The sequence below is a fragment of the Nerophis ophidion genome, linkage group LG21 (assembly GCF_033978795.1).
Source record: "Nerophis ophidion isolate RoL-2023_Sa linkage group LG21, RoL_Noph_v1.0, whole genome shotgun sequence".
NCBI lineage: Eukaryota > Metazoa > Chordata > Actinopteri > Syngnathiformes > Syngnathidae > Nerophis > Nerophis ophidion.
Genome location: NC_084631.1, coordinates 15,931,024 through 15,958,302, shown reverse-complemented (window position 1 = coordinate 15,958,302; position 27,279 = coordinate 15,931,024). Strand labels below are relative to the sequence as shown.

General features: G+C 42.1%; 1 protein-coding gene and 2 non-coding genes across 7 annotated transcripts; 1 reads left to right on the top strand and 2 right to left on the bottom strand.

The window, feature by feature from the left end:
- Positions 1-597: 597 nt before the first annotated feature.
- On the top strand, positions 598-8,352 carry LOC133539821 (nucleoporin NUP42-like). Of its 5 annotated transcripts, none has more exons than XM_061882048.1 (10): positions 598-900; positions 2,345-2,435; positions 2,544-3,978; positions 4,068-4,138; positions 4,210-4,314; positions 4,422-4,516; positions 4,605-4,663; positions 4,742-4,810; positions 5,261-5,360; positions 7,737-8,352. In XM_061882048.1, exons 6-10 carry the CDS (start codon positions 4,447-4,449, stop codon positions 8,189-8,191), a joined length of 753 nt encoding a protein of 250 aa, XP_061738032.1. In that variant the 5' UTR covers positions 598-900; positions 2,345-2,435; positions 2,544-3,978; positions 4,068-4,138; positions 4,210-4,314; positions 4,422-4,446; the 3' UTR covers positions 8,192-8,352. The 5 variants fall into 5 exon arrangements, with proteins under 5 accessions (XP_061738032.1, XP_061738030.1, XP_061738033.1 ...); XM_061882049.1 differs by having other exon boundaries at positions 599-900; positions 2,544-2,661; XM_061882047.1 differs by having other exon boundaries at positions 600-900; positions 2,544-2,656.
- An 8,627-nt stretch (positions 8,353-16,979) lies between these two features.
- Positions 16,980-17,051, bottom strand: trnap-ugg (transfer RNA proline (anticodon UGG)). Its single transcript has one exon. It is a non-coding gene; the product is annotated as a tRNA-Pro (tRNA).
- A 1,677-nt stretch (positions 17,052-18,728) lies between these two features.
- trnap-ugg (transfer RNA proline (anticodon UGG)) lies at positions 18,729-18,800 on the bottom strand. Its single transcript has one exon. It is a non-coding gene; the product is annotated as a tRNA-Pro (tRNA).
- Positions 18,801-27,279: the final 8,479 nt, after the last annotated feature.

The window sequence follows — 27,279 nt, the reverse complement described above, 5'->3', positions numbered from 1 at the left end:
ACACACACACACACACACATATATATATATATATATATATATATATATATATATATATATATATATATATATATATATATATATATATATATATATATATATATATATATATATATATATATATATATATATATATATATATATATATATATATCTACACATTGCATTCTACTTAAGTTGCTTATGGAGATTACAACCCCCTGGCACTGTTTTGTACTGTTTCTGTACTTGTTTTGATTATTATTATATATTTGCCTATATGTAAATGTTGAATATTAAAAATAAAGGTTTAAAAAAAAAGAGCTTTAAGTGGCTGCTGTGCTTAACCAATCATGTGACAGTTTAATCAGAGGTCACTTCTATGTCACAAGAAGACACGAGAAAGGGGCGTGGCGAGCAGGGTTGCCAAATTGTGACCAATAGACCCTTTTACAGCAAACGTAAGTGCGCCAATTCAGGTACCGAAAGTGAAGCAACACTGCTTTTTACACTCAGAAAAGGAAGTGTAGGCTTAAAAAAAGTTCAGAAAAATATCATGGATTGTCAGGTTGTTTGTTTATTTTCTGTTGAGATGGAAAAACATGGCAACGAAGGTAAGGAGAAGCTCAGCCATCGATGACGTCACAGCAGTGTCAAAATTGACAACGACGGAAGTGACGACACTTTAGCGCATGCGCGGTCTGATAGAGTTGACAGGTGGATAGTGGAGCAAGTAGGAGCGACAAGACAAGCTGACGGTTAAGTTTAAAGCCATAAAAAGAGAAATCATGACTGTCTGTAAGTATTTCATGCAAGGACGTTGTCAATATGGTGTTAAATGCTGGAACGAGCACCCGGTTGGAGGAGGAGGAAGAGGCTATAACCGCTCTACCTCTCAACAGCACTCCAGAGGAGATACAGGTAAGATATGTTATGTATATATAGTTGTATTTAAAACAAATAGTTGGGCGCTCTTAGGGTCAGTGTATAGTTTGGTAATTGATATTTTCGTTTAATGAATAGGAATTTTTAAGAAAGAAAAAAAACAATTGCTTTATTTCAATCTAATTTTGGAATATGTAAATGTTCAATTGAACAACGTAGCTTTCTTTTTGTTCGTGTCGAAAAACAACAAGTATATCCAAGGACTGATTAATTATCACTTTATAGTTTATATGGCAAAAATAAAAATCATCAGTTACTAAATTATTATAACGTAAATAACGGACGTCTTTTTCAAATTCGGGAACCGGAAGTTGCTGTTTAAATACACGACAGCTGATTGGCCTCTAGGGGGGAAGAAAACTGATGATCCGTTTGCGCATGCGCTGAAAGTCAGCAACTTCCGTTTTACAGGTTTAACTTTTTACAAGGGTTGGCAAATGTATCAACTAAACTCAAATAATCAACAACTACTCCTTGAAAATAATGATTTGTTATCCATCTAAATCGTACATTGCTAATTGCCTAAATATTAGGTAGAAAATGATTATGTCAGAAAATGGTTTAAGTACACTTTAAGCAGGATAGAATGCAGCTGAGATAGACTCCATCAATCCCCGCCTATGACCCCAAACGATTGATGGATGGAATGAATATGTGTCTCAACTGCATGTTAAGACCAAAGAAAATTTAATAAACTGGGTTTGCAATATTTTCCCTCAAAAAAGTTTAAAGAGCAATGTTTGATGTGAAGTAATTAGGGCCTTATTAATCATTCATAACAACATTGCTTTTGGTTCAGTATAGTCTTTTAAATATTGACAGTTTATTAAAAAAAATCTGTTTAAAGGTATTTTTTTTTACTTTCCATGCTTGAATCTCATGATCAACTTACATACGTATAAAAAAAAAAAAATATATATATATATATATATATATATATACATCTTTATTTTGCCCTTGTTGCGGGCCGCAAATGGCTTTTTGGCCACACTTAGGATGCCTCTGCTCTAAAGTATTTGAATATATTCTTTAGTTTCAAAAATACATTACCACTGACAATCAATTTGGTTTTAAAACGACTAACCAGTTCAAAGGATCTAAACTTGTATTTCTCATTACTGTAGAATTGTTTATCACTGTTCTGTAAGTTGAAAATAATAAGTTTATCGTACATAAACAAACAAAACAATCTAATGGACTCATAAATGTAAACATAAATTGTACCTAAATAAATATAGAATATAAAAATAGGGTGCTTAAAAAAGAAAGTGTGTCCAGAAGGTCTGCTGTGGAGAGGTCCAGTGTCTTCAGCGATGGTGGGGGCGGGGGTCCAATGCATCTCTGATTTCACAGCGATCAAATGTATCACTGATTCATGTATCGTTTTATCTGCGCTTCTCTCAGATGATATCATTGACAGCTTCACCTGTTGGGACGTACACACAGCGTGGAAATCAAATGAAGGCCCACCCTAGCAGGCCAGTTGCCACGCTAATGCGGGGAACGCCAAGGTTCGCTGTTTTCTCGCTCTGTCCACTGCCGTCACGTTATTCTCATGAGCAAATTGCAAAACACCTTGGCCTCACGGGCGTCTCTGACGGGCTTTTTACACTTTTCAGACGCCGCTGAAATGAGAATGGCCGGCGGCTTTTCTTCGGGCAGCTTCTTTGCCGGCGGAAGCGTCTTCATGGACTTTTGAGGCATGAAGGCTGGCGGATTTTCGGGGTGGCTGGTGAGGTATACACATATGAATCCAGTGTTGTTATTGTTATTCTTCCCAGCAGAGTGTTAGCAGGGCATTTGGTGTGGGCGGCATGCAGGATGTCTTATTTTGAAAGGAGCAACAAAGTCCTACATGACCAATGAAAGCCATGTTTAACACTCTGTCTGCTGCGTTTAAATGGGCGCTACACTTCATTTACTTTCCGTAACCTGTATAATAACCAATCTGTACCGCCATTGTTATTGTAAGAGCGAACACTGGAATATTTTTTTGGGCATAGTAACACATCGCGTTGTTCACAGAGACACTCACACTGCTACGGCATTAACAAGAGGCAAGCTAGCTTCTGCGTCAGCAGCTGAATTGCTTTTGAGTTTGTAATGCACAACACAATGTGATAGGACACATACAGGTTGTTTTTCTGATGATTTTCATATTGTTATATGACACCTAAAATTAAAAGTATTTTTTTTTAATCTTGTTTTTTTTAATTCTCATTTTCATATATCAAATTTAATGACCGAAGACATGCTAATCAAGTAAAGTTAATTGTATTTCTCTAGCTGCCATTTCAGAATCAGCATTATTGGCCACAAGAAATTTGACTTGGTAGACTGCTCTCTGTGTTTAATGGAACAATTGGTATTACAAGTTAACGAAAATATAGTCAATGACTCAGATACTTAACATGTGAGAGGCTAATAATTAACAAAATAAGTTATCTTAAGGCACTCTACACATACAACAGGTCCAGAACTCGTCTCCTCGTACATAAAAAGAACCAACTAAAGCATTTAGGCTGCGTTCACACCGGGTTCAATGTCCAATTTACATTTTTTTGGTTCAAATCCAGTCTTTTTAGTGGCCGTTCACATTACAAAAAATTTGATTTTTAATGTGAATGCAAACTGACCCGCTTGCAGACATGACGTAGCGAGCACTTCAGTGTTTACAGAACTAAAATTGGCTTCAGCTCCAGTCGGTCTCAGTACTGGCACATTTGTGACAATTTCAAGGGTTTTTTGTGATCAAATTCAACGTCTTCTTAACCAAAATTATTGCGCATGTGAGAATAAGAAAGAAGAGAAGAAGTACTTTGGCTCCCGCAGTTCTACGGGATAATTTGCTTCAATGTCTGCTTGAAGACCTGAGCGTGGGGGCGTTCACACTGAGGACACATCGCATTGATATCCACATACGAAAGAGGCCTGGGTCAAATATGAAGTATTTGGAATTGCACTGTTTACACTGACATTAAAAATTCTGATACATGTCACATATGGGGAAAAAACTTGGAATTGACCTGCAGTGTGAACAAGACCAAGACGGAGGTGAAGGAAAACTCCCTCAAACAGAACCCAGGCTGTCTAGACTGTTTTGATAAAAACGCTCCAATGTCACTTCTGTGTGTGTGTTTCAGGGCATAGAAACAAGGTTCTGGTGAATCCCTCTCACCAAAAAGGAGGACATAGCCAGCAAGTGTCCTCCCGTGTGAGTAATCAGTGTGGTGGGAGAGGACACGGCTTGAAGAGCTCCGAATTTAGCGTCTCTTCTCAAAACAGTGTTTCAACCGTGGGCATCAACCGCGGGGACCATGAACAGGGTGGAAGAGGAGGAGAAGGAGACCGAGGACCAGCACCGGGTGAAGAAGATGAAGAGCAAAAACTGTGAGTTGCCATTTTCCTTAACTATGAATCATGCAACAATGACGTAAAAGCACAAATTGCCCTCTGATGTCGTCCCCTAAAAATGTTAACATCCTTGTCCTTCTCAGGGAGATCATTCAGACTCAGAGTGACATGATGGTTTGGGAGAGCTCAGACCAGTCAAGCTTTTCATGTTCTAGCGGCTCCAAAGCACTGTTTTCTGGTCGGTATCAAACACACGTGACATTTGTTTTCGTAATACGCCAGCAGATAAACATGATGTCTCTCCCCCCTCACCCCCACCACTGTAGGGTTTGCAGACATATCTCCAGAAGAGCAGAGGTTTGAATATTACTCCACCAAGAGTTACGTAAGTGTAGTGTTGAAAGTTGGAATCTTGAATTGGTGTGGAAAGTGTTTAATGCTTGGTCCTGGTCTACTTTTTTAGCTCGATGGCATCAGCTGGTTGCTCATTCAGTGGGGAGACCGAATGAATCAATCTACTCGTGCAGCTTTGGTGAGGCACACACAGTCACTCATATTGAATATTTATACTAGGGCTGTTTTCTTCTCAACATTTTGGGTCTAAGCGGTAGATTCGATATAATAAGAGGTGGCCGAAACACGGCCAGCTGATTTTAGAGACGTGACGTCACACCAGGAAGCAAGTGAAAACCGAGATTAAGATTTATCTCTTACTTTCTGAAAACTATTTGTCTGCACAGAAGAATATTGTTGTAATATTTAAAGAAGACATGATGAAAACAATCAATGTTTCCTCCCAACACACCTGCTGCATGCGAGGCACGCGCAGGAATTATCTTAGTTTAAGAGCAGACGATTCAACTGCAAGGTTAATTGTCAAATCAGATTACTCCCACTCGAATATTCAAATATTTGAAGACAGCCCTAATTAATACATGTATTTATTTTTGATGCAGTACCTAATTGTTGGATCATTTCACAGATTGCAGAACTAAGATATCCAGCGCCTCGGACCTCGTCAAGTGGCTTTGGCTCAGCACCTGCTGGATGTGGGTCCTCTTCCCTTGATGTTGGCAATAAAGGTAAGAGTTTACTTTTTTCTAAGAGTCAGTTTCAGAAATCTTGTGAATGCATTCTGCAGGGTTTCTGAGGTTCATTAAAAAGTAGACCTTGGCCAAATAAGTAAAGTAATTGAACGATAAAATTAACTTTTTAGCATTTATAAATTCCGAGGTCTGTTTTTTCTTCGTTTCTGGCTTTCAAAATGGATATTAGCTGTCTCACTCTGTACATCGCTCTCAGCACCTGAGCACGCTTATTTGAAAGGCAGAATGAATTTAGTGAACCGAGTAAGCTTTTTGTCAGTCATCAACAATCTTTGTGTCGGTGTGAGCAGGCGGAGCTGCTAACTTACAGACAGAATACACGGACATTGTCTCGCCAGTGAGAAAGCACTGCTAAGTAAGAACATTTAGGAGGAAAAAGATGATTGTAAGCCAAACATCTGTGTGTGGGAATATTTCATCTTCAAACTGCTTCAACACAGATGAATGAGCAAGTATGTCGTGATGGCATTGGAAATTAAAAAAAGACAACAAAAATGTGAGTGTGAATGTTGTCTGTCTATCTGTGATGGCCCTGCGATGAGGTAGCGACTCATCCAGGGTGTACCCCGCCTTCCGCCCGACTGTAGCTGAGATAGGCGCCAGCGCCCCCCGCGACCCCAAAAGGGAATAAGCGGTAGAAAATGGATGGATGGACAACAAAAACACCCGATCCAGTTTTTTACCAATTGAGGAAAAACTTCATTTCAAGACGTTCAATATTGAAGTGCAATTTTTGATAACATAAATTAACAGTGTATTTTATTGTTTTGTTTATTTACTTATTTAAGATAATTGAGTTATTGGCCTTCCAATTAGACTAGTAGAAAAAAATACTACAGTATGAAAAATGTTTGTTACATTTGAAAGGGTTACTTGCATTATCATCAATCAAATATTACTTTAGTGCTTAATTTGGCCACAGTTAATGTCAACTTTTCAACATATGTCAAATTCTTTCAAAAGTGTTGATACAAGTTTAAACATTTGGCTAGATATAATAATTATCTGCAGTACAACATAGTTAACAGGCAAGGTAATATTTAGAGCCTTCACAGTCATAAAAAAAAGTTAACCACCACTAATAATATAAAGTGTAAACATCAACTTTGATTATGACAGTGCATTAAAGATGCTAAAACCAGTCCAAAGTAGGTCAATAAATGAGTGTAATATCTGTTATTGCATGTTAGAAAACATTCCTTGCATGAATTAATGATCGCGCAAATTCAACCATTTTCTTGGAAATACGCACAACCTCGCAACTTTGTCCAATGCCCAAAGCCTAACAGTACATTTTGGCAAATCATTTGTCATTTTCCGCAATTGAATTTGCCTCTGATCTGAAAGGCGCGCATCAATCATCAACTGTCTAATCAAAACTTGTTTTTTCTTGTGTAGACAAAGCATGAACAGCAACATGTAACAATATATAAACTATTTATTGCTTAAACAGCAAAGTTTTTTTCTTCCTGTGTAGCTCAGACTTACTTCTGAGCACCGTCTTCAGCACTAAGCCTTCTGGATAACACACCACGAGTTTACATGTATTCATATATTTATTTAACCTTTATTCATCCAGAATAAGTTAATTAAAATTACCATGGATATAGATCACTACCAACAGTTATCTAAAGCTCTCAAAGGGACACTTCACTTTTTTTTGGCATTTTACCTGTTGTACACAATCATTATGAGAGACATGAATACAGTTTTTTTTTTTCAGGGTATTAAAGATAAAAAACAGCTCATTGGAATCATTGTTGTAGCCTTCAAAGCCCTCTAAAACAACTTCAAAACACTCCAACATTTTAATAAACAAACTGCAAGTAAATGTAGATAATGTAGTAACAGACACGTTCATAACAGTATGTAATATGTACAATGTTTACCATATTTTGTTCATGTTAATCATTGCCGCGCGTGCGTGGACCGATCGTGTCTTACGGTACCGATTGAGTGACACGGTTCCCTTTTTAAAATATTTAATAATATTCTAATTTCTAGCCAGCAAGAACGAGACCATTTTTACATGTTAGAATGCAAAAAACGTTTGTCTTCTTATCTTTCATGATCATAAACGATAGGCAAAATTCCCCCCAAAAAGTGCAGTTCTCCTTTAATGTGCCCAACATGTAAAAATTAACCAAAAAATCCTGCGGAATAAAAATATATTACATTCGTTTTAAAACTATAGGCCAATGATGCGAGCTAAAAAATGGCCCTGGTGCAGCTCTTAGTCAGATGTTTGGTGAGCTCATCGTCTGTGGATGTTATATTTTTCTAAACTTGGAGTTTTTTAGCGGTAGATGTGTAATGTACAAACATGTCATTCCTTATCTTGCTCTTCTTTAGGGTTTGAGGCCGAACCACCAGCCCAAGCAACTAATATCAGTTTAGCTTCTCCAGCGAGTGGATTAGGCTCTCCACTGGCCCCAACATCTCCTCCAGGTTTCAGCAGTGCCATCCCAGCTGTGACACAACCGCCCACCGGGTCTGACGCCACGCCGTCTACAAGTTCCGATGCCCCTCCGGGTTCCCCCTTCCCCCGCTCGTCTGGCGAAAAACTTGCGGCTCCATCTTTGGGGACAGGTTCCTCCTCCGCAGCCGAGACCAACAAAGCGATGGAGAAGTCCGGCGCACCTGCAGGAAATTTGCCAGGACAGGTGCGTGCGGTGGAAACCTCAGGCGGTCTTTACTCCCTTGAGAGCGAGCTAACCCAGGAGGAGCTGGATCAGTTCAAAGCACAAATGTTCACTTTGGGTCTGATTCCTCTGAAGCTGCCTCCTGCTGCAATGCTTGCCATTTAATGCTTAAATGTATTTATTTATTTTTCATAAACAGTTTTTATTCATTCAAGTTGATGCACATATAGAAATATTTATAACAAACCCCTCACTCCCCACACTCCAAACAGTCCTTGGACAAATTAAATGCACATTAAAAAAATAAAAAGTGAATAAAAAAACTACATGAGTGTTCAAGCTTCTTATAGACAATGCTGGCTAAGTACACTAAATGTACACACATTATTACACGTCTTGAAAGGAGTAACTTGGTTACCAAACAGACAGAGTTGCTACTTAGTCATCAGGAAGTGGCTTCAGCTTATCGAAGTGGGAGATAAAAGGGCGCCACCATGAGTGGAACTTGTTTAAATACCCTCTTAGATTGTATTTAATTTTTAAAGTTTTATGAGAGCATAATATCCTTCAGCCAAAAACTATGAGGGGAGACTTGGGAGACTTCCATTCAAAAAGTATTCTTCTCCGAGCTTGGAGAGATGAGAATGCATACTTGATCATTTTGCGATATTGCCATATTTTTGCTGAAAGGATTTAGTAGAGAACATCACCAATAAAGTTTGCAACTTTCGGTGCTAAGAGAAAAGCCCTGCCTCTACCGGAAGTTGCAGACGATGACGTCACATGTTGATGGCTCCTCACATGTTCACATTATTTTTAATGGGAGCCTCCAACAAAAAGTGCTATTCGGACGGAGAAAACGACAATTTCCCCATTAATTTGAGCGAGGATGAAAGATTCGTGTTTGAGGATATTGATAGCGACGGACTAGAAAAAAAAAAACGTGATTGCATTGGGACGGATTCCGACGTTTTTGGACACATTTACTAGGATGATTCTGGGAAATCCCTTACCTTTCTATTGTGTTGCTAGTGTTTTAGTGAGTTTAACAGTACCTGATAGTCGGAGGGGTGTCTCCACGGGTGTCTTGAAGCCAATGTCTCAGGGGAGTCGACGGCAGCTATGGACGGCACAAGCTCAGCCTTTCTCCGGTAAGAAGCGACTTTTTAACCACAATTTTCCCACCGAAACCTGCTGGTTGACATTCCTTCGTGATTCATATTCGCTTGACCGCGTTCTGATCCATAGAAAAGTTTCACCACCAGGAATTTTAAACAAGGAATCACCCTGTGTTTGTGTGGCTAAAGGCTAAAGTTTCCAAACTCCATCTTTCTACTTTGACTTCTCCAATATTAATTCGACAATTTGCAAAAGATTCAGCAACACAGATGTCCAAAATACTGTGTAATTATGGGGTTAAAGCAGACGACTTTTAGCTGTGTGTGTATGCAGCACTCATACTTCCTAAAAACCCGTGACGTCTTGCGTACACGTCATCATTACATAACGTTTTCAAGACGAAACTCCCGGGAAATTTAAAATTGCAATTTAGTAAACTAAAAAGGCCGTATTGGCATGTGTTGCAATGTTAATATTTCATCATTGATATATAAACTATCAGACTGCGTGGTGGGTAGTAGTGGGTTTTAGTAGGCCTTTAAACACCAGTCATTGAAAAATATACAGTATTTAGTCTCACAAATACCAGAATCAGCTTTGAAGGCCAAGTGATTGTGACCATGTATCACTTCCTTGCCTGTTGATGTAAAGTAACTACAGTACATTTGAAACAGAATGTAAAGTTACTTTCATGAAGTTTGGGATTGTACATCAAAATGGACAAAAACAATTTGCAGTCGTCAGCCATCAAAGAAGTGATGAGAGCAGAGTGTCTGTGGAATTGTGCAGGGCAGATGTGCACTTTATGACTTTAAATGCAGGTTAAAACATTAAAGTTTACATTGTGGTGGCATAACTGACACACTCACGGTGTGAACTTTGACCTTAGAAACACAATCATCATACAGTATGCTGTAATTACACTTAAATAGGGTTTTTTGCTTTTACATACTAGTATTTTAATTTATTTTGTGACCTTAAATTAATCTTAAACAAAATTGCTGTGTTACCGCATTGCTCTTAGAAATATTGCAAATATTTAAATATTTTAAAATATTCACTGCATAAGAAATACTTTTTTAAAACCTTATTATTATAATGATGGCCTGAATGAAATATTTTTAAGCATAAAAATGGCTAAACGACAACTAGAAATATCAACACTACAGAAAAATTGGCAACTAAAAGGAGACCAAACTAGTCAGAACGCACTGTTAAGTATTGTGGCCACGATTGGCTCAGCCTTACAGTGTAAATGTGACTAAAGCGTGTTCATTTGTGTCTTGAAGGGTTTCAAATGTTAAAAAATTTATTTAGAAGATCATAAAACAGCTTTTTATACTTGAGCTATGAACATATTTGATCTATAATGAATGATTCCTATTTCCCACTTCACCGAAATTAAATTATTTCTTTAACCTTTTTATTGTGTATGAAATTCCGACTGTTACATTTCATTTGAGCTCAAATATTGTTTAGTTTTTTTAAGTTTATGTATATTGTGCAAGCGAGTAATAACCTGTGATTGATGTCAGGGATACACAAGGGACGACGGTATTATTATTTGTAAATACAACAATGAATATGTATGCTTATATACTGTGTATTTATATATATATATATATATATATATATATATATATATAGTGCTGTCTAATTATTATATATTTTTAAAATCTGAATAATCACTTTTTACAATATTTATTTATCATAATCAAGCACATAATACTCATTTCTATAATATATATTAACCTAAAAAAATATGCCAATTTATGAGCACTAATGCCATTTTATAATAAAAATATCATACAGGAAAATGTTTGAATTGCACTTCATTTATTTGTTCTAGACTTTTATCCAAACGACTGTCTGGGTTTAATTTGAAAACAATTTTAACCAGGGCTGTGAATCTTTGGGTGTCCCACGATTCGATTCAATCTCGATTCTTGGGGTCACGATTCAATAATATATTGATTTTTCGATTCGATTCGATTCTCGATTCATAAACGATTTTTTTTTCCCGGATTTAAAAGGATTCTGTATTTATTTAATACATAGGATTTCAGCAGGATCTATCCTAGTCTGCTGACATGCAAGCAGAGTAGTAGATTTTTGTAAAAAAAGATTTTATAATTGTAAAGGACAATGTTTTATCAACTGATTGCAATAATGTAAATTTGTTTTAATTATTAAACGTACCAAAAATATGACTTCTTTTATCTTAGTGAAAACATTGGACACAGTGTGTTGTCTGTCACTATCTGCGACTCGGATTGTTTATGGTTTTGCCTTTTGATATGTTTTTCATCATGTTTGTTTCTGGACTCTGCCGATCCTTGTTTGAGCACTTGTTTGTTTTAGTCACCATGGCAACTTATTGTGCTCCTCCTCACGGGCTCCTGTCACACACCTGTTTCTGATTATTATTTGTGTATTCAAGCCCACCTGATTCCTTAGGTTCGTCCTCGGTCCATTGTTTGCTTTTGCAACAAAGTCACGTATGTATTCAGTCTTATGTTTTCCATGTGCTAAGATCCGCCTTAGCTTCGCGTGCGGTCGGCACGTCGCATTTTTGTACTTTCGTCTCCTGCTAAGTTTAGCGTTAGATTCCGTGCGTTGGCACGCGCTTTATTTTGTCCTTTTGTATCAGTGTTCTTTTGTTTTATTATATTAAAAATCAGTTTCTTACCTGCACTCCTGCCTGACTGGTCGTGTGCATCCACGAAGTGGCAACTCCGCGCAACAAGTGCGCCGAAAGCGTGACATTGTCAAGCTTATGAGATGTATTGCAAGTGTAAGCCACTGTGACACTTTTTTTTAATTTTTATAAATGTCTAATGATGTCAATGAGGGATTTTAAATCACTGCTATGCTGAAATTATAACTAATATTGATATTGTTTTTGATGATATTAATTTTTGTTTCCATTCTTTTGGTTTGTTCTGTGTCGTGTTTGTGTCTCCTCTCAAGTGCTCTGTTTATTGCAGTTCTGAGTGTTACTGGGTCAGGTTTGGTTTTGGAATTGGATTGCATTGTTATTGTATTGCTGTGTAGTGGTTTGTTGGATTAATAAACAAATAAAAAAAATTAAAATAAAAAATATCGATTTTTTAAAAATTGGAATCGATTCTGAATCGTACAACATAAACGATTCGATTCATATTTGAATCGATTTTTCCCCACATCCCTAATCTATATATATATATATACAGTGGGGCAAAAAAGTATTTAGTCAGCCACCGATTGTGCAAGTTCTCCCACTTAAAATGATCACAGAGGTCTGTAATTTTAATCATAGGTACACTTCAACTGTGAGCGACAGAATATGAAAAAAAAAATCCTAAAATGTACATTTTAAGATTTTTTAAATAATTTGTTTGTAAATTATGGTGGAAAATAAGTATTTGGTCAACCATTCAAAGCTCTCACTGATAGAAAGAGGTTTTGGCTCAAAATCTCACGATACATGGCCACATTCATTCTTTCCTTAACACGGATCAATCGTCCTGTCCCTTTAGCAGACAAACAGCCCCAAAGCATGATGTTTCCACCCCCATGCTTCACAGTAGGTGTGGTGTTCTTGGGATGAAACTCAGTATTCTTCTTCCTCCAAACACAAGGAGTTGAGTTTATACCAAAAAGTTCTATTTTTGTTTCATCTGACCACATGACATTCTCCCAATCCTCTGCTGTATCATCAATGTGTCCATTTTTTACTACAGCGTGGCTTTGTAGTAAACGAGTGCGGGTACTTTCCTGGCCCGCCTGCAGTCCAGACATGTCTCCCATGGAAAATGTGTGGCGCATTATGAAGCGTAAAATACGACAACAAGACCGCGGACTGTTGAACAACTTAAGCTGTACATCAAGCAAGAATGGTAAAGAATTCCACTTTCAAAGCTTCAACAATTAGTTTCCTCAGTTCCCAAACGTTTATTGAGTGTTGTTAAAAGAAAAGGTGATGTAACACGGTGGTGAACATGCCCTTTCCTTGCCCTACTTTGGCACGTGTTGCAGCCATGAAATTCTAAGTTAATTATTATTTGCAAAAAAAAATTAAAGTTTATTGAGTTTGAACATCAAATATCTTGTCTTTGTAGTGCATTCAATTGAATATGGGTTGAAAAGGATTTGCAAATCATTGTATTGCGTTTATATTTATATCCAACACAATTTCCCAACTCATATGGAAACAGGGTTTGTATTTTATAAAAATCTCTACCGGTACCGTTCTTTCATCTGAATGCCACTGTACGGCGGTGACTACAGAACCGAGGCGCGTGATGTTGAGTGTGTCAGAACGCACACACAAAGTGCATACAAGCAATAACATCATGGAGAGGAGGAATGGCACAAAATTACAATTTGGTGAAGTACAATATGGAGGTATTTGGGCTCAAAACTAACAATAAAGGTGACACTTTAAACAATGAGGCTGCAATTGCCACTTTAAAACACACCTCGCCAAATGTGGCGATTAGTATTACCACTGTTGCTTACCACTTAGGTAAACATTTACATAATAAGCATTCTGATCTCCACAAGGAGTTATGAGGAGGGACAGGTAATAATGTTGTTACACCTGTCCTGCTGTTCAGTATTGATGGGATCGGCAGTTCTTTTGACTGTACTGAATCACTAGAATCAGTTCCTTAAATTGATTTGTTCAAAAGATTCGTTCACCGAATCACTTCTGCAGCAGCAGTTCTGTGTACAGGTCGGTGAAACATGAGTCAGTCAGTAACAGCTTCCCCAGCGGCAGATCTCGCTGTGTGTGAATCTGGCAAGATAATAACAATTTATTTTAAAATTTGCTACAAATATTATTTTCTTTTTTTTCCTTCTTCTTTTTTTTGTGTCCTCTCCATGAGGTGTCCATGACATTTTAAAATGGATCTGAAAACAAAATAATTAAAAAAAAAAGTTTTTTAAAGTGGTAGATATTACATACAAATTTACAAATGGTATTATTATTTTTACATTTTAACATTTGACTCGACGACAAAATTTGAAATATGTTCTTAAATGTGTTTGAAATGCAATTATTTTCTACATTATTACATTACATTTATTTTAACAATTCATAGTGGATTTGACAAGATAGAAAAAAGGATTCTAAAATGTGTTACAAGTTTTTTTTTTTCACAATACATTTTATTATTTTGACATGTAATGTTTCTAACAAAACATGCATGTATTAAAAATGTAATAAAAATCACTCTTTTATATCACATCCAATGTGTTTTTTTTTTTTTTCAAACAATTATGGTCACTCTAAAAAGGGTATATAATAAACACAATATGAAAAATAGAATAAAAAATGTGTGCAGGTCGGCGAATCATGAGTCAGTCAGTAACAGCTTCCCCAGCGGCAGATCTCACTGTGTGTCAGTTCGCGAACGACACAAGCCTTCAGCACCCAATGAACGACGCGCGCAGTGACTGAATGAGATCCTCAATGTGACGTCATCCTCCGCGACACAGTCACTTCCCTGCGTCAGTACGTTTGCGAACGTGATTCACGTCGCGACACAGTCAGTTGTCTGCGTCAGTACGTTTGCGAACGTTATTCACGTGATTCAAGTCGGGACACAGTCAGTTTTCTGAGTCAGTACGTTTGCGAACGTGATTCACGTGATTCACGTCGCGACACAGTCAGTTCCCTGCGTCAGTACGTTCACGAACGTGATTCACGTCGCGACACAGTCAGTTCTCTGCGTCAGTACGTTTGCGAACGTTTGCGAACGTTATTCACGTGATTCACGTGATTCACGTTGGGACACAGTCAGTTCTCTGAGTCAGTACGTTCGCGAACGTGATTCACGTCGCGACACAATCATTTCTCTGCTTCAGTACGTTCGCGGACGTGATTCACGTCGCGACACAATCATTTCTCTGCGTCAGTACGTTCGCGAACGTGATTCACGTGATTTACGTCGCGACACAGTCAGTTCCCTGCGTCAGTACGTTCGCGAACGTGATTCACGTGATTCACGTCGCGACACAGTCACTTCCCTGCGTCAGTACGTTCACGAACGTGATTCACGTCGCGACACAGTCAGTTCTCTGCGTCAGTACGTTTGCGAACGTTTGCGAACGTTATTCACGTGATTCACGTGATTCACGTTGGGACACAGTCAGTTCTCTGAGTCAGTACGTTCGCGGACGTGATTCACGTCGCGACACAGTCAGTTCTCTGCGTCAGTACGTTCGCGAACGTGATTCACGTGATTTACGTCGCGACACAGTCAGTTCCCTGCGTCAGTACGTTTGCGAACGTGATTCACGTCGCGACACAGTCAGTTCTCTGCGTCAGTACGTTCGCGGACGTGATTCACGTCGCGACACAGTCAGTTCTCTGCGTCAGTACGTTCGCGAACGTGATTCACGTGATTCACGTCGCGACACAATCATTTCTCTGCTTCAGTACGTTCGCGGACGTGATTCACGTCGCGACACAGTCAGTTCTCTGCGTCAGTACGTTCGCGAACGTGATTCACGTGATTTACGTCGCGACACAGTCAGTTCCCTGCGTCAGTACGTTTGCGAACGTGATTCACGTGATTCACGTCGCGACACAGTCACTTCCCTGCGTCAGTACGTTCACGAACGTGATTCACGTCGCGACACAGTCAGTTCTCTGCGTCAGTACGTTTGCGAACGTTTGCGAACGTTATTCACGTGATTCACGTGATTCACGTCGCGACACAGTCATTTCTCTGCGTCAGTACGTTCGCGAACGTGATTCACGTCGCGACACAGTCAGTTCTCTGCGTCAGTACGTTCGCGAACGTGATTCACGAGATTTACGTCGCGACACAGTCAGTTCTCTGTGTCAGTACGTTCGCGAACGTGATTCACAAGATTCACGTCGCGACACAGTCAGTTCTCTGCGTCAGTACGTTTGTGAACGTTATTCACGTCGGGACACAGTCAGTTCTCTGAGTCAGTACGTTCGCGAACGTGATTCACGTCGCGACACAGTCATTTCTCTGCGTCAGTACGTTCGCGAAAGTGATTCACGTCGCGACACAGTCTTTTCTCTGCGTCAGTACGTTCGCGAACGTGATTCACGTGATTCACGTCGCGACACAGTCATTTCCCTGCGTCAGTAGGTTCGCGAACGTCATTCACGTGATTCGCGCCAGTTCGAACTGGCTGAGCCAGAAGGCAAAACTTTTGGTCTACCGAGCTACAGTATCTACACACCTATGGTCATGAAGTGTGGGTCATGACCGAAAGAATAAGATCGCGGATACAAACGGCTGAAATGACTTTCCTCAGAAGGGTGGCTGGCATCTCCCTAAGAGATAGGGTGAGAAGTTCAGTCACCCGAGAGAGACTCGGAGTCGAGCCGTTGCTCCTTCCCTTGGAAAGGAGCCAGTTTAGGTGGTTCGGCCATCGTGTGCGGATGCCTCACGAGGGTCTCCTAGGGAGGTACTCGTTGCCAAGGACCAGACGGGGGGATTGCATCTCCTCTTTGGCCTGGGAACTCTTTGGGCTCCCCCAGGAGGAAGTTGCTAATGTTGCTCTGGAGAGGGAAGTCTGGATAGACCAACAAGCCCCGAAAAATCACATTCCAAAAAAAAAATCTCATGAATTGTGAGATGTTAACAGGGAACATAATCTAGGTTAGTATATATTGCACTTTTACCACTAGTTTAAAGGTATGGCTATTTTCAAGCAAAAAAGAACTAAGGGTTACAAGCTCTGTCCTAAAACATTTAGAGCCCGTAAACTGAGGTAACACTGTATTTGATTTTATAAATGTTCATTGATCTCTTGAGTGTGTGCAGTTTAATAAATTGATCTAAGAGGTTTAAATCACTTTTAAGGGCTTGTCCAGGAATTGAACCCAGGACCTCTCACACCCAAAGCGAGAATCATACCACTAGACCAACAAGCCCTATAAAATCTATCACCAAATTTCCAAAAAGTTGATTATTTATTTGCGGAGACACTCTGTAACTCCACTTTCATTAGCACACATTTTGATTCACTACATTTTCATGAATTATGATATTTTAACAAGGACTACAATCTAAAACTGGGTTAATATATTGTACTTTTACCACTAATTTAAAGGTATGGCTATTTTCATGCAAAAATAAACTAAGGGTTACAAGCTCGGTCCTAAAACAGTTAGAGCTCGTAAATTGAGGTACCACTGTTCTTTATTTTATACATTTTCATTGATCCCTTGAGTGTGTGCAGTTTGGAAAAGTGAGCACAAAGTTTGAAATTACCATTAAGGTGTTGTCCTGGAATTGAACCATGAACCTCTCACACCCAGAGCAAGAATCATACGTCTAGACCAAATTTTCAAAAACGTATTTATTTCATTTGGGGAGACAATCTGTAACTGCACTTTTATTAACACATTTTGATTCACTACAATTTTCACGCATAAATGAACATGAGCTTTTTCAGGATTTGAACCCTAGACACAAAACAAAAAATATACGATTCGACCAAAAAGCTTTGTGTTGTGATTTTGCAAGTATCTCGATAAATGTGATATTTTTATAGGGGACACAATCTGAAACTGGGAGTCCATGTTGCACTTTTATCACAAATTGGATTTACTTAGATTTTTTTTTTTCAGCTTTTGAGCTCAGTCCGAGAACAAACTGTAGTCGTAGATTTAAGTACTACTTTATTTGTGTTTCAACAAAACATCTCTCAGGGAACACATTCTGTAACTGGGTTAGTATATTACACATATTACCACTAATTTAAAGGTATGGCTATAGTCATGCAAAAAAGAATTAAGGGTTAAAATGTCTGTCCTAAAACAATTAGAGCTCGTAAATAGAGGTGACACTGTACTTGATTTTATGGATTTTTATTGATCTATCGAGTGTGTGCTGTGAGAAAAATAAAGGTTAAAGTTAAAAAATAAGTAAAAATTCATTCATGAAAAGGATTTCGACTGTGGACTAATGAAAAACTCACACCTGATAAACACAAGGGCTTGTCCAGAAATTAAATCCGGGTCCTATCGCACCCGAGGCAAGAATCATATGACTAGACCAACAAGCCCCTTAAAATATTGCTCAACAGAAAATCTTATGAATTATGAGATTCTAACAGGGAAATCATTCTGAAAATGGGTTAGTATATTGCACTTTTACCACTAATTTAAAGCTATGGCTATTTTCATGCAGAAAAGAATTAAGAGTTACAAGCTCTGTCCTAAAACAATTAGAGCTTGTAAATTGAAGTACCACTGTACTTCATTTTGTGGATTTTCAGTGATCCCTTGAGTTTGTTCAGTAGGTAATTCCTTTATTCCATTTGACTTGAGTAAGTCAATTGGAGATCACAGCTTTCACAAGGAGGTTCCACCAAGATTTGAACTTGGATCACCAGTGTGCTAACCATTACACCATGGAACCTGCATACATGTGGGTAAAATGTTGGGATCCAACAGCACACAGGGTCTGATTCCATAAATTTTAATTGATCCATTGAGTGTGTCCCGTGAGAAAAATAGAGGTTGAAGTTTAAAATTAAGTCAAAAGTGATTCATGAAAGAAATTCAGCAGTGGACAAATGCAAAATGTATACCTGATAAACACAAGGGCTTGTCCAGGAATTGAACCCGGAACCTCTTGCACCCAAAGCAAGAATCATACAACTAGACCAACAAGCCCTGAAAAAACTTGCTTCAAAGAAAAATTTCATGAATTGTGATATTTTAACGGGGAACGCAATATAAGACTAAATTAGTATATTGCACTTTTACCACAAATTTTCATGCAAAAAAGAATTAAGTGTTACAAAGTATGTCCTAAAACAATTAGAGTTTGTAATTTTTATTTTATACATTTTCATTGATCCTTTGAATGGGTGCAGTTTGGAAAATTGAGCTTAGAGTTAAAAAACACTGTTAATGACTTCTCCAGGAATTGAAACCAGGACCTCTCACACCCAAAAGCTGGAATTATACTCCTAGACCAATTGCCTTCACCTTTAATTTAACTTTGGCTTTTAATTTAAATTTAGGTTAAGAGTTTAATACAATTTTAGATTGTGTACCCTAGTTACATCTCACCTTTCATGAGATTTGTGGAACCATACTGTTTCAGGGTGTGTTTCATGGACGAGCACTTGTGTTTGTAATTCTTGTTTTCAGTCATTATTTTCCCCCGTCGTACGTCATGTCATTTTTTTTTAACTTTAGACCTGATCTGAAACTTTTAGCTCCATTTTCCTAAAGGCGCACACTCAAAGGATCAACGAAAATCGATCAAATCCAATCAAGTACTGTGTACTGTGGGATCCAAAGGTTTTATGTGCATTTTTGTTTGTTCCATGGTGTAATGAATACAAACTTGTGTAAAAAGTTTAGTGTTGTTCACCAGTTTCAGATTGTGACCCCTGTTTGTTTATAAGTCATGTTTTTATTCATCACTTTTTACCTCATACACACACTTGTCTCTTCATTTGTGACTTTAGACTTAATTTTAAACTTTTACCTCAATTATCCAGACAACAGACACTGACGGAAACAATGAAAATTCATGAAATCAAATATAGTAGTACTTAAATCTAGGACCACATTTTGTTCTAGGACTGAGCTCATAAGCCTTAGTTCATTTTGTTATAAAAAATGTTTTCGCAGTACATCTAATTTGGGTTAAAAGTGCAATATAGGAGCCCAGTTTCAGATTGTGTCCCCTATCAAAATATCACATTTATTGACATTCTTGCAAAATCACAACTCAGAGCTTGTTGGTCTAGTCGCGTAGAATATGGGGTTCAATTCCTGAAAAGCTTCTGTTCATTTATGCATGAGAATTGTAGTGAATCAAAATTTGTGTTAATAAAAGTGTAGTACCAGATGTTCTCTCCAAATAAAATATCAACATTTATGAAGATTTGGTGAAGCAGTCGTATGATTTTTGCTTAGGGTGCGAGAGGTCAATTCCTGAACAAGCCCTTAACAGTGATTTTAAACTCAAAGCTCAATTTTCCAAACTGCACACACTCAAGGGGATCAATGAAATTGTATAAAATGAAGTACAGTGGTACCTCAATTTACAAGGTCCAATTGTGTTAGGACAGACAGAGCTTGTAACCCTTAAGTCTTTTTTGCATTAAATTAGCCATAACTTTAAATTAGTGGTTAAAGTGCAATATACTAACCCAGTTTCAGAATGATGTCCCTGTTGAAACCTCACACTTCATAAGATGTTTTGTTAAAACATGTTTGTAGTGGGCTTGTTGGTCTAGTCGTAAGGTTCTTGCTTAGGATATGAGACGTTCCGGTTTCAATTCCCGGAGAAACCCTTGTGTTTATCATGTATGAGTTATTCATTTGTCCACAGTCGAATGACTTTCGATTTATTTTTAAACTTTAACCTTTATTCTTCTTGCGGCACACACTCAACGGCTCAATAAAGTTCCCTAAAATCAAGTGGTAACTCAATTTACGAGCTCTAATTGTTTTAGGACAAAACCCTCAGTTCTTTTTTGCATGAAAATAGCCATACCTTTGAATCAGTAGTAAAAGTGCAAAATACTAACCCCGTTTCAGAATGTGTTTACTGTCCACAATTCATGAGATTTTTTTGTTGATTTGTGATTATTTTGGGCTTGTTGGTCTAATTGCATGATTTTCAGGGACGGCATGGCATATTTGGGACAGTGGCTGTGCCAGCAACATGAGGATTCCTGGTTCAATCCCCATCTGTTGTGTCCTTGCATGGCAGCTCCTGCCATCAGTGTGTGAATGTGTGTGTGAATAGGTGAAAGTGGAAATAGTGTCAAAGTGCTTTATGTTCCTTAAAAAGGTAGAAAAGTGCTTTACAAATATAACGCATTTCCCATTCTCTCTTGGGGGCTAGAGGTCCTGGGTTCAAATCCCAGAAAATCTCTTAATGATGATTTTAAACTATTAGCTGTGTTTGCAAAATCGCACGCACACAACGGATCAATGAAAATGTATAAAATCAAATACAGTAGTAATTTGGAGGAGGAAGGAAGCCGGAGTACACAGAGGGAACCCACATAGTCACGGGGAGAATATGCATACCTCACACAGAAAGATCCCAAGGCCAAGACCTTCGTATACACACTAACCTCTGTTCCACCATCTCACTCAAAGTGCAAGAGGTCCTGGGTTAAATTCCCGAACAAGCCCTTAACAGCGATTTTAAACTCTTAGCTCAATTTTCCAAACTGCACACACTCAAGGGGACCAAGGAAAATATAAATCAAATACAGTTGTACTTAAATCTACGACCACACCTTGTTCTATAGGACTGAGCTCATAAGCCTTAGTTCATTTTGGTATTAAAAAATTGTGTTAAATCCAATTTGGGTTAAAAATGCAATATAGAAGCTCAGTTTCAGATTGTGTCCCTTATCAAAATACCACATTTAGGTTTAACTTTTTATTTATTGTGATTCTTGCAAAATCACAACTCACAGCTTGTTAATCTAGTCGTATTATTTTCGCCTCGGGTCTGGGCTTCAATTAATCAATCAATGTTTATTTACATAGCCCTAAATCATAAGTGTCTCAAAGGGCTGCACACATACGGGTAAGGAAAATTTCACCCCAGTGGGACGTTGATGTGAATGACTATGGGAAAGCTTGGAGAGGACCGCATATATATATATATATATATATATATATATATATATATATATATTGTAGCGGCTGGCTACAGAGTGCTAGCCAATTACTTCTGTCTGGGGGGCGGGACTTCCGGGAAGAGATAGGGAAGTGACGTTGTTGATAGCGAGTGAGTGTTCGAGTTGCCCGGGAAGAACGTTGGAGAGACACATGAGAGCTGTTGTATGTTGTTTTGCATCTTGTGCAATAAAGATAAGATAAAACGGAGAAGTTGTATGAGCCTGCATTCCTGGGATTATTACACTGGTGTCAGAAGTAAAACGGCGAGTTCGAAAGAGACTTTGTCGCGGTAAGGACACGCTGCGTACCGCGCATTAACTTCAGTCTGTGAGTTAGCTAGGACCGTTAGCCGTTTATCATGTTTAGCTCCGGTGAAAGGAAGTATAAAGTGGAGCGGGATGACGCTGTTTTGGAGCGGGTGACTGTCGAACAGCCGCGCTACTGCTCGCCCACTAGCGGCTCGTCGACCCGTGAAGATGTAAAGTTGCCGCCGCCCGAAACTTCCCCGCACGGCGCGTCCCCCCCACCGTCTGCTGCATCAGTGAAGACGCTAAAATTTGCCGGTGGATCGGATTGGGAGGCGTTCCACGCTCAATTTGAACTGTTGGCAGACGCTAGAAGGTGGGAAGAAAAGGACAAAAAATTGTAATTGGCTTTGTGTCTAGAGGGAGAGGCTCTTTCGTGCCTCCTGCTGCTGGATCCTGAACAGCAGCGATGCTACGCAGCCCTGGTGGGGGCGCTCAAGAGGAGGTTTGGGAGATGGTCTCAGCCAGCACTTTTTAAAACTGAACTGAGAGGGAGGTGCAGGAAGCCTGGCAAGCCACTCCGGGGGCTCGCTAATGACATTGAGGGCCAGGTGCGCCGTGCATATGGTCACCTGCCTGCTGAGGCACGAAACGAGCTCGCAACTGACCTGTTTGTTGGAGCAATTACTCCTCCTGACCTGCTCGTGCAAGTGCAGCTTCAGCACCCGAGGTCCCTGCAGGAGGCACTGGAAGCTGCTGTTGAGAGGGAGATGCTGGGAAGTGCGGCTGCAGCTGGGGAACCGGAAATGAAACCCCATCCAGTGAGGGCAGTGTCGTCACACCCGTCTGGTGACAGGGCGCCGGCTTGGGCGACAGAAATTACCGAACTACTGAGGGCGGTGACTCTGCAAAATCAACGTGGCCCGCGCCCCATGCAGGTCTGCTGGGGATGTGGCCAACCTGGACACTTTCGCAGGGAGTGCCCTGCCACTCGTCGTGAGCCGGGAACTGTGCCGGGCCCGCATAGTTGGGGGTATGCGGGCCCCTACGTCCACCACGAACCCTGACTCGCCAGCACACGCTCGTCAGGCAGGGGAGGGAGCCCGTCAGCACAGCCAGGGGGGAGGGGCTCCATCCCCCCATAAGCAGACGACGACTCGCCTTCTTCTAGTCCTCGCTTTCTGGCAACCGGAGGAGCCCAGCGGCACAGCCAGGGGGTAGGGGCTCCGTCCCCCCCAGAAGTAGACGAAAGCAGTGTGCCACCAATGGCTCCTGCCTCGTTGCTGTCTCTGTCCAGGGGGTGCCTACCGTGGGCCTGGTGAACACAGGGTCATGAGTAACGCTGGTAAGACCAGATGTTCTGCCCAGCAGTACACCACTTGGGCCTACAGCAGTACAGCTCCGCACAGTCACTGGCCAGCTTACTCCTATGGTGGGGGAAGGGGTTCCTGTGGTTGTGCGTGGGGGAAAAAAGTCCGCCATCTAGTTTGGGTGGCAGGCGTGCAAGACTGCTGCATCTTAGGGCTGGACTTCCTCCAAGTCACTGGGTGCCTGCTAGACATGGGGAGGGGTACGCTTAACTTCCCGTTGGGCCCAACAGTTGCCATGGGCCCCCTAGTTCCCAGGCCCCTTCCCGTTTCACCGCATGCCTCTGCATTCTGGTTGCCTCACACCGCACCAAATTACTACTCCTACCCTCACCCTGTCTCCTTTCAGCCAATGAGGGGGGGGACAGAGCTGTTTACTAACTGGCAACACCGGCCACATACCCTCGCCCACAGCCGGGACCCCCGGTCATAGGGGGAGGGGTGTGGAGAGAGGAGTACGGAGACCTGGAAAAACAGCAACAGGAACAGCTGAAACAGCTGCTGATGGAATTTCAGGGCAGCTTTGCAACGAATGAGAGTGAAGTGGGAAGAACCCACTTGGCAGAGCATGTAATACACACTGGTTTGGCGCGGCCCATCAAGTGTCACGCGCGCCGCATCCCCCTCGCTCGACAGCAGGTATGCGACAAGGCCGTGGATGACCTGCTGCGGGCCGACTTTATTGAGCCGTTTGAGAGCCCCTGGGCGGCGCCTGTAGTCATGGTCGCGAAGAAGAAGGCTGATTATTGGCGATTCTTTGTGGATTACAGACAGCTGAACGAAGTGACCACAAAGGACTCTTACCCCCTTCCCCGTATTGATGAGTCCCTGGACCTAGTTTCCGGCTCTTCGTGGTTCACCACTCTGGACCTTAAGAGCGGATATTACCAAGTACCCCTTTCTCCCGAATCTCGCCCTAAATCCATGCACCTGCCACTTTTGCCCGGGTTATGGACAAAGTGCTGGCTGGTATTCCACGCCAAGAGTGCCTGGTAAACCTGGACGACATCCTGGTACACGGGCGCTCTTTCGAAGCAGCTCTGGGGTCCCTGAGGAGAGTCCTGGAGAGGATTCTGGCAGCGGGCCTTAAACTGCACCCTGAGAAATGCAGTTTCATGCAACGAGAAGTAACCTTCTTGGGACATGAGCTGGGTGCCGATGGCATTGGCACCATGGGCAAGAAAGTGCGGGCCGTGAGAGACTGGCCCGCCCCTCGAGACCAAGGACAGCTGAAGAGCTTCATTGGGCTTGCCTCTTACTATTGGAGGCACGTGCGGGGTTTTGCTACAATCGCCGCGCCCCTATACCGTTTGCTGGAAAAAGGCAAAGACTTTGTGTGGTCCGAAGGGTGCCAGGAGGCATTCTGGGGGTTGAAACGGGCCCTGTGTGAGGCCCCGGTACTCTCCCCACCTGACCTCGCTCTGCCCTTCTTACTGGACACTGATGCACCCCAGCGGAGTGGGGGTGGGGGGTGTACTTGCACAGCCGTGGCAGGAAGGGGAGAGGGTTGTGGCATACTTCAGCCAGAAACTCACAAAGTCGGAACGTAATTACTGTGTCACCCGCCGAGAACTGCTGGCCGTGGTGGTCTCTATCAGACACTTTAAATACTACCTGTGTGGCCTCCCCTTTGTGATTAGGACTGACCACTCTGCCCTCCAGTGGCTAATGACTTTCCGGGAGCCGGAGGGGCAGGTCGCCAGGTGGTTGGAAGAGCTACAAGGATACGACTTTAAAATAGAACATCGGCCGGGCGCTCGCCACTCCAACGCGGACGCGCTCTCTCGCCGGCCGTGTGCAGCAGACGGATGTTGTTACTGCGAGCGCAGGGAAGCTCGGGAACAAGAGCGGCGGGCAGAAAGCGCCGAGGGTGTGGCCGTCAGTCAGGCTGATAACGTTGTCTGTAGGGAACTGCAGACTGTGACGAACACTGATTGGAGGCACGCACAGGAGGATGACACAGACCTTCATTCTGTCTTTCAGTGGGCATAGGCTGGGCAGCGCCCGCCTTGGGAGGCGGTGGCACCATTCTCCAAGGCTACCAAGGGACTGTGGGCCATGTTTGACTCACTGCGGGTGTCCCAAGGCGTGCTGCAGCGGGCATTTAAGGCCGCGGCCACGGGTGAAGAACAGTGGCAGGTGGTGGTGCCAAAGGGACTGCAAGGGGCAGTCCATGGGGAAGGTGGGTCTGGACATTTCGGGGTGGCCAAAACACTTAAGCGACTGCGACAGGGGTTCTTTTGGGGTCGGCAAAAGAGAGATGTGGAAGATTTCTGCCGCCGCTGCGACCCCTGTGTTGCCCGCAAAGGCCCCACTGGGTGCTCACAGGCGCCGCTCCAACAGTTCCCAGTGGGGTGCCCCATGGACAGGGTGGGGGTTGACGTTACGGGGCCGTACCCACCGTCGGACAAGGGGAACCGCTATGTCCTTCCGCCATTGACTATTTTACAAAGTGGCCAGAGGCATACGCCATTCCCAACCAGGAGGCAGAGACCATTGCTGATGCCCTGGTGGGGGGCATGATAAGTCGGTTTGGCGTCATGGCGTCTCTGCACAGTGACCGGGGCACAAACTTTGAGTCCCGGGTGTTTGCCGCCTTGTGCGAGCGCCTGGGTATCCACAAAACCCGCACGACCCCATTGCACCCTCAGAGTGATGGGTTGGTGGAGCGATTCCACTGCAACCTGGGAGATCAGCTCGACATTGTCACCTCCCGCCACCAGCGTGACTGGGACGAACACCTACCGCTGGTGCTGATGACGTGTCGCTCTGCTGTCCAGGAATCCACGGAGTACACACCGGCGCTTCTCATGCTAGGGAGAGAGATGCGCACACCAGCACAGCTGGCGTTTGGCCGCCCTCCTGATGCCCCGGCCTTCGCTGCAGGACCAGAGTACGCCAGGAAATTACAGGACCGGCTTGACTCAGGCCACGGTTTCGCTCGGGAGCAGCTGCAGGAAGCTGGTGTGAAACAAAAGCGCTACTATGACGTGACGACCCGAGGGAGGGACTTCGTGCCAGACGAGTTGGTCTGGGTTTACAACCCGATTCGGAAGAAGGGCCGCAGTCCCAAGCTGGACAGCAAATGGACAGGGCCCTGTAGGATACTCCAGAAGCTGGTAGAGGTTGTGTATCGTGTCCAGCTTCCCCCCCCCGGGGAAGGAAAGTGGCCCTCCACAGAGACAGACTATCCCCCTACCGGGGGGATCCCCCTTCCCCTGCCTCGGATACACAGGTGACCTCTCCCTTGCCCACCCAGCCCTTTCCCAATACCCCGCTTACGCCCCAGGGAGAACCAATTCCCCCACCCCTTGTGTCCCCCGCCCCCCTCCAGCTCCCTCCCGAGGACTGACACACCTGACCCAGTTGTCCCATTCCTGGGGACTGGAAGGGAGCGGCCGAGGCGGAAAAAGAGGCCTCCGGACCGCTTGCAAGACTTTGTGGTGTTCTTAGACTAGGGAAAAAGGGGGAGTGGGGGGGGCTTGTGTTGTAAACCTGTTTTGTGTGATGTAAAGGTTACGTTGTCTACATTGTTGTGTTTGCACCAATGTGTTGCTCTGATTTACATGCTGTTGTGATGTCACCAAATGTTGCCTTACGGGTCAGTCCTCGAGGGCGAGGACTTTTTGTAAGGAGGGGGGGTGATGTAGCGGCTGGCTACGGGGTGTTAGCCAATGACTTTGGCTGGGGGGCTGGACTTCCGGGAAGTTTTAGGGAAGTGACGTTGTTGATAGCGAGTGAGTGTTCGAGTTTCCCGGGAAGAGCGTTGGAGAAACACATGAGAGCTGTTGTATGGTCGTTTTGCATCTTGTGCAATAAAGATAAGATAAAACGGAGAAGTTGTATGAGCCTGCATTCCTGGGATTATTACAGTAT